Source organism: Hippocampus comes, unplaced genomic scaffold (assembly GCF_001891065.2).
Source record: "Hippocampus comes isolate QL1 unplaced genomic scaffold, H_comes_QL1_v1.1 scaffold36, whole genome shotgun sequence".
Classification (NCBI taxonomy): Eukaryota; Metazoa; Chordata; class Actinopteri; order Syngnathiformes; family Syngnathidae; genus Hippocampus; species Hippocampus comes.
Window position 1 is genome coordinate 6,246,137 of NW_017805695.1, and position 6,765 is coordinate 6,252,901.

Consider the following 6,765-nt stretch of genomic DNA (forward strand, 5'->3'; position numbering starts at 1 on the left):
ATATACAGGTATGGTGGATAGGTAAAATACGCTAATACGGATATACAATCAGATCAACAAACAACTGTTGAGGTGTTCGGAATACGTCATCATCATGCGACACGCTCGCTCACGAAGGACGCCGGGAAGAAAACTCATGAACTGAAACGGATAGAGGTATGTTTACCGTTGATTAGCGATGTTGTTTTAACAATAAATATAAACTTTGTATATACATATTAAATGCAATATCACCCTATTTAAATGTCTTCATATCATTAACCTCGATAAGTAGCCACACACAATGGAAAATTAAACACGAAGGTTAACCGTGGCAAAATTTTGTCATGTGTATTTCCCTCAAATGTAGGTGAAACTACAGTGTTGGAGTTAACTTCCAGCAAAAAAATGTTCAAATACAGCTTACTGAATGAACCCAGGGACTGCAGAGGGGGAAAAACATCTAACAGTGCACCTTTTTAAATCATATCCAGTTCTTGTCGGAGTGATGGCGGTGTCTTGTTTGACTCGAGCCCTGAGTTACCTCACCATCTCTCAGCCTGCCTTGCTGCGCTCTCAGGTCAACATCTTATATCACAATACATTAATGACAACATTACAGGGAGTTAATGTGTACTTTTTTTTGGTTCCCCCCTCCTGTGTTGACAGGTCAAATTGGGTATCGGGGCATGTCTGCCATGGTTATCGCCTGCATCCAGTGCTGCGCCATGCCGGGGCTTCCTCACCACAGCCTCTCTTGAGCAGAACAGTACGAGGTGGAAGGAAAGGGAGAAGTACACAATTCGACCGATAGGGATGAAAAAGACAGGAGGAAGAGATCACACAGGTTAAAAAAGTGTGTGTGTGTGTGTGTGTGTGTGTGTGTGTGTGTGTGTGTGTGTGTGTGTGGATTGGGGATTGGTCGTACCTTAACCTAATCGTGCTTCTTGTTAGGTTGCCACAATTCAGTATAAGTTCTGGTGTTTACAATGCAAACACAAAAAGACCTGTCAATATCCAACATGTCCAGCACACATTTAAGGGGACACTCGTTAGCACAACCACCACCAGCTCAGCAGGTCACCACATCTTGGTCAGCATTCGACAAACAGCACTACCTACATGTTTTTAGAAGCACTACAATAAAACTGACTGGAAAATGAAGGAATGCTTCTAATTCTTGCGAAGGCTTGCATTTGTATTTTAAAGTTTTAAAAGTACTAAAGTGTTTGAACATGTAGTTATGACAGAATAGTTTGCTTGCTCCTTGGATAAAAGCAAAATATGCATCAACTGCGCTTTGAGTTGCCTATGTTTTTGCCTTGGATTTCTGTGTCCTCCCACATTCCCAAAACCTGCATCTCGGGTTAATTAAAAAATTGGAATTGGCTATAAGTATCAATGGGAGCATGAATGGTTGTTTGCCTCTGTCTGCCTTGTCCAGGGTTTACAATAATTGAAATCATACCTGTATTGGTGCTCTTTAGGTAAAATCCGAACACATGGCATCGGCGGAGGCCACAAACAAAAGTATCGCTGGATTGATTTCCAACGCCTGCGCTATGATAAACATGGAGAAGGGGAGCCCTTCGACGAGAAGGTTATTCAAGTGCGATATGACCCATGCAGGTGAGCTATTATCGCTTTTCAGCATGTCAAATAAATGTTGATGGCTGTCTTAATCTCGTCTGCTGTGGTCTTTCCAGGTCAGCTGACATCGCCCTTGTGGCTGGGGGCAACCGTAAAAGATGGATCATCGCTACAGAGAACATGCAGGCAGGAAACATCATTAAAACATCACCCGTAATCGGACGCATGGCAGGTATGGGACTAATTAGGCACTCTGACACTACGCCGTTTAATTGATAAAAGTTCTGTTTTTAAGTAAGGGCTGATGTTTTATAGTTTCAGCAAATGAGGGTGACGCCTACCCACTGGGAGCACTTCCTGTGGGCACACTAGTTAATAATCTGGAGATACAGCCAGGGAAAGGATCAGAGTATATCCGCGCTGCAGGTAAATATTTGCAAGGAAAATAAACTTGGGTTTCCCTCACTGTCAATTCAATGAAAACAAAGTTGTTTCATATCTTTTAAGTAGCCTCCCAAATAGAGAGATGTTTTCATACATCTAATTCTTTATCAGGGACAAGTGGTCTTCTACTCCGTAAAGTCAATGGAACAGCCATTGTTCAACTTCCGTCAAAGCAGCAGGTTCAGGTGAGCTTACATGGTGCAAAATGACACCAAAACAAATCTGCTAAGAAGTAGCAATGTCATTGTGACAAACACATCCGCACAGGTACTGGAGACCTGCATGGTCACGGTGGGCCGCGTATCCAATGTGGACCACAACAAAAGGATCATCGGTAAAGCAGGCCGCAACCGCTGGCTTGGCATCCGCCCATCGAGTGGCCTCTGGCAGAGGAAGGGAGGCTGGGCCGGACGCAAGATTAAACCGCTGCCGCCTATGAAGAGTTATGTCAACCTGCCCTCCATCGCATCTCGCTCAATATGAACACATGCTTGGAAGAAAGGAATACTTTGTACAGAAGATTAAAAATTTTATTAAACACAACTGCTTGTGAGAGCATTGAAAGAAAAAAAAATATAAAAATCCAAAACATATATACAACTATAGTAAAACATGCAGAGTAACCCATATTTTTTTTTTTTTAGTGGTAAATTTAAAAATACTGTCACGTCGTTTAAAATAGGGTTTGTGCAAAGACACAGGGTGGCATCTGAAGTGACGGGACCAATGAGATGGCACGCTGTCTTCTTTCCTGTTGGATCACTGATTATTTACGAGAAGTGACAAAAGAGCACAGCCTCTCATTGGCCCTGCCTTGTAAAACACCCCCATGCTACGGCAATATTTAGGGCAAAGCTGGACTTAGGTCTAATACATCAGAACACACTTGACACTTAAGCCCATTGACTGTTTTCAATCAATTGATAGTTTTGCTCACAAAACTCAGCCCTGCTTCACAGCCAAAGTTCCATGATATACTGTATTATCTAAGGGCCAGTTGGTGTCCCAGCCAAGACAAGATGGTGACCCCTCTTAAAACCCAGGAGACAACCAAATCAGACTGACTAGTCTGCGCGCAGACGGCATGGTGGCAGCTATAAAATGAAATTAAAAAAAAGTTGCAGAAGGGTAAGTAACAGATGGCCATGATGCGTTCAGGACACCAAAAGGAGTTTGAAGCCATCAAACATACACCCGACACAACAAGGAAACAGTCTTATCACGTCTATAGGTAGTGGTTTACATTTTGGTGGGGAGGGGGAGAATACAACTCAATACCAAACTGTCCCAATTCGGGTATCATTGTGTATCAAACTACATAAAAAGTGCATTACAAAGTAAGGGAAATGTTGAAGAAATGACAGTTGCAGTATTGTATTGAACGGAACAAGTTGTGGAAACATACTGAAGTTGGCATTTTTGTCAAGAAAGGAAGGTAAGCCATTTGTGCTTTCAATTTAGTTGGAATGGGCGATTTGCAAATCACAATGATACATTTTGTATATGCATTGTATTTATTTACAATACTTTTAAAAAGCTCTAGAAAAACCATCAACACAGAAAGCCGTTTTGGCCGTAGGGTTCCTGTTGTGAAGGTTCACGTAACAATCGTCAGGGAGTACCATCAAACGTACGGCACGCCTATTCACACCCACGCACACACAAACACACAGGCAGTGATTTGGACATCTGACAAGACTCCATCGACGTTTCATTGTAATTGCATTAGACTCGGCGGTAATATCAAAGCAGGTTTCCAATCACACCAAGAGTTAAGGAAACATTCCTCAACCAGCCAACATAAGAGTGAGCAACCAACCGACGAGAATGTTTACATTTGTGCACCGACAGCCACAGTGATGCTGTATAAAATGTGGTTGGGATGTACATATCTATTGACTGACGGATAAAATTCGATTACTTCCAACGATTCAGTAATGCCAATACTGATTTCTACCACATATGCGTCACGTAGGCGTTTCACTTCAAGCAGGCCAAAAGCATTGGGGACAGAAGGAAAATATATATATAGTTTTGGCACATCAATGCACATGTGGATTAGCCACTGGCTGCTAAATTAGTTGGGGTCTATGAGACACCAAAGCATCATGATCAGTGCAAATGCTGTTCACTCAAAAAGGCAGAAAAAACATCACTCGGGTAAATTACACTACCAAACATATCAGGGCTTAGAAAAAGCAAATTTGGCATTCAACTATTGGGGATGTGTTTGTTTTTGTCTCACGATACCCTGTTTCTAAGTGATTGTGTCAAGTCTTCAGGACTGGGATTACTTGATGAACTTTTGGGTGATATAAAAATGTGCATTAGTCAATTATAGCTACCTTCAGAATACCAAAATGAGTATTTGTTGCTTTAAAATACACTGAAGCGAAGTCCTGTCAGTTTTTTGCAGTGAGAATTTGAAAAAAAGCAAAAGGACGAACAAGAAAAGCAAAGAATGTTTCGGTCAAGATTCACAGCAATATTCCAATGACTACCACGGCCTCAAAAATCTCACACACGCCACTGCACATCACCATCGCACTTCTCCATTTTCTACAGAGTAACAATACATGTAGGATTTCACAGAAATAATAACATGTTAACAAAAACCAAAGTGCAAACATAGCTGCCATTGTCGAAATGTGGCAAATTGTCAAACGAGTCAAAGGACCTCCAAGGCGGTAGCACAACTCTTACAAAATAGTACTTGTTCTTTTTGTAGTGTGTTAAAAAAAAAGAAAGAAAGGAAAAAAGAAAGAAAGGAAACCAACAAACAACAGCCAACATCCACAACACGGGAAGGACAACGTGAAGGTGTGTATTGAACATGAACACATGGATGTGAAGTCAGTAAGATTTCCACAGGAAAACTATTACTGCCGTCGGCTTTCCCTCAAATTCTGTGGAGTCTCTGGGTGAGACAAGTGCAGCGCAGAAGAGTCTAGCCGGTTCCAAGAGGACGGCTGCTGAGGTCACACGGGTTTGGTGTAACCGAAGATTCCCACTGGGAAGTGCTTGACATGAGTTGGCCACTGGGCTGCAAGTTGGAAAAACTTGACGTCGTTCCACTCCACTCCATCGATGGTGACTGTGAGAGATGAAAGAGTAAAATTCATCCACGGAAATAAAATAAGACTCAAAGGAGGCCGCTGAAATGAACAAGCAGACAACTGGAGGAGGTTACTGGGGCATAACTCACATTTCAATATCACTCACTGTTATCCTGACCAGAATCACTCAATCATCATCGGAGCAGAATAATGAAATCCTGAGGTCTTACTATTGAGTGGCCAACATGTGCACACACATTACAATGATAGGGTCTCTTAAAATATGTTTGCTGCATGTTATACATTTTTCCCCCAGTCTGGATAAAAAATAAGCAATTAATTGACAACTCATTGATTATCAAATAAATTGATAACTATTTAATCAAGTAATCATTTAGAGATATTGTTTAAATTTAGGTTTTCTAAGTCTTCAATCACTCTCGTGTGATATTACTCTTTCATTCATTCATGCATTCATTCATCAACCAATGAAATATGCCAAATAAACAGCAATAAGGGGTGGGCAAATTATAGTCAGCATTTCTTCTCTTCTTAGTTGGGGGTGAAAAAAGAAGCAATATTGATATACATTTTAGTTCGTTTTATCGTTAATTATAATTAATTAATTAATTATAAAAAATATGGTTAAACATGAGAATGCTATTTTATCCTTAAAATACACTATTTTACATATTCTTAACCTTGTACATCTGTACCTTCGCAAAGCGAGGACCTTCGCATGTACTGAATGTAAGAAACTAGCATCCACAGCAGGGGGCAGTGTTACCTCTCAGCATCGTGTGTTGGTGCTTGGCTGTGCAGATCAACCTGCTGATTCCGTCGATCACTTGGCTCTTTGAGTCCAGCTCTTTCTCTTTCGGCTTCTTGCTGAGAAAAATGACTAGATAGAGGAGCAGAGCATATCAAATAGAGTTGTGTGCTGGGCTTCCTTTTCTCTTAAGCAATAATTAAGCAAGCAAGACGTTCAGTGTCTTTATTTTCCCTCTTGCATTGAGGAGGAATTGTGGAAGGGCCGCACAAAAGACAAAAAAAACCGACAAGAATGGTCTGTTGGTCTCAGACTATGGTGTTTGCATTTGACACTGCAATTTATTCCCATGATATTCTGATTATTTTCCCTCATAATTGGACTTTTTTTCCTTTTCCAGTAACCCTATTACTTCATGTAATATTCCCATCTGTGAAATCCTCACATGTTCAGTTTCATGACTCGTGTTTCCTGTTTAATCCCCCAACTCTACTCGGCATACCTTTCTTGTTCTTCTCCTTGGTGACGACAGTCATGGCCATACTGGGTGGAGGGGTGATATCCCCCGCACAGGGCAGGCGGCTGACTTGTAGCGAGCGGAAGTTACTCTTCAGCGTGTTTTTCAGTCCCACGTCCCGCTTCTCGCCCTCTTTTTTCTTCTCGGGGCCTTGCCACGTCCAGTAGTCCACCTGCAGGCCCATCACCTCGCTGCCAGAACACGGAGAACTGAAAAAGGCAAACACTTTCGGTCACATACCCCAGCTGCTCAAACAATGACCAAAAAAATGGAAAGTATTTTTCTTTTGTCTACACTCTAGTCGACAGAGTATGTGTCTGAGATAATTTTGTGTGTGTGTGTGTGTGTGTGTGTGTGTGTGTGTGTGTGTGTGTGTGTGAGTCCTACCCCCCCCGGGGGGGGGGGGGGGA

The 6,765-nt window shown here is 41.8% G+C and overlaps 2 protein-coding genes across 3 annotated transcripts in view; one reads left to right on the forward strand and one right to left on the reverse strand.

The window, feature by feature from the left end:
* Positions 1–49: 49 nt before the first annotated feature.
* Positions 50–2,556, forward strand: mrpl2 (mitochondrial ribosomal protein L2). Its single transcript, XM_019881921.1, has 8 exons — positions 50–156; positions 474–559; positions 649–826; positions 1,467–1,608; positions 1,686–1,801; positions 1,885–1,995; positions 2,125–2,198; positions 2,281–2,556. Exons 2-8 carry the CDS (start codon positions 488–490, stop codon positions 2,494–2,496), a joined length of 909 nt encoding a protein of 302 aa, XP_019737480.1. The 5' UTR covers positions 50–156; positions 474–487; the 3' UTR covers positions 2,497–2,556.
* Positions 2,557–3,124: 568 nt separating this feature from the next.
* Positions 3,125–6,765, reverse strand: part of LOC109523072 (phosphofurin acidic cluster sorting protein 2-like) — a 39,380-nt gene continuing 35,739 nt past the window's right edge. For both annotated transcript variants that reach the window (XM_019881906.1, XM_019881905.1), the window contains 3 exons: positions 6,341–6,564; positions 5,857–5,970; positions 3,125–5,107 (listed from right to left, as the gene is read on the reverse strand). In XM_019881906.1, coding sequence (XP_019737465.1) covers positions 4,992–5,107; positions 5,857–5,970; positions 6,341–6,564 — 454 coding nt within the window. In that variant the 3' untranslated portion in view covers positions 3,125–4,991. The remainder of the gene's footprint in view (positions 5,108–5,856; positions 5,971–6,340; positions 6,565–6,765) is intronic.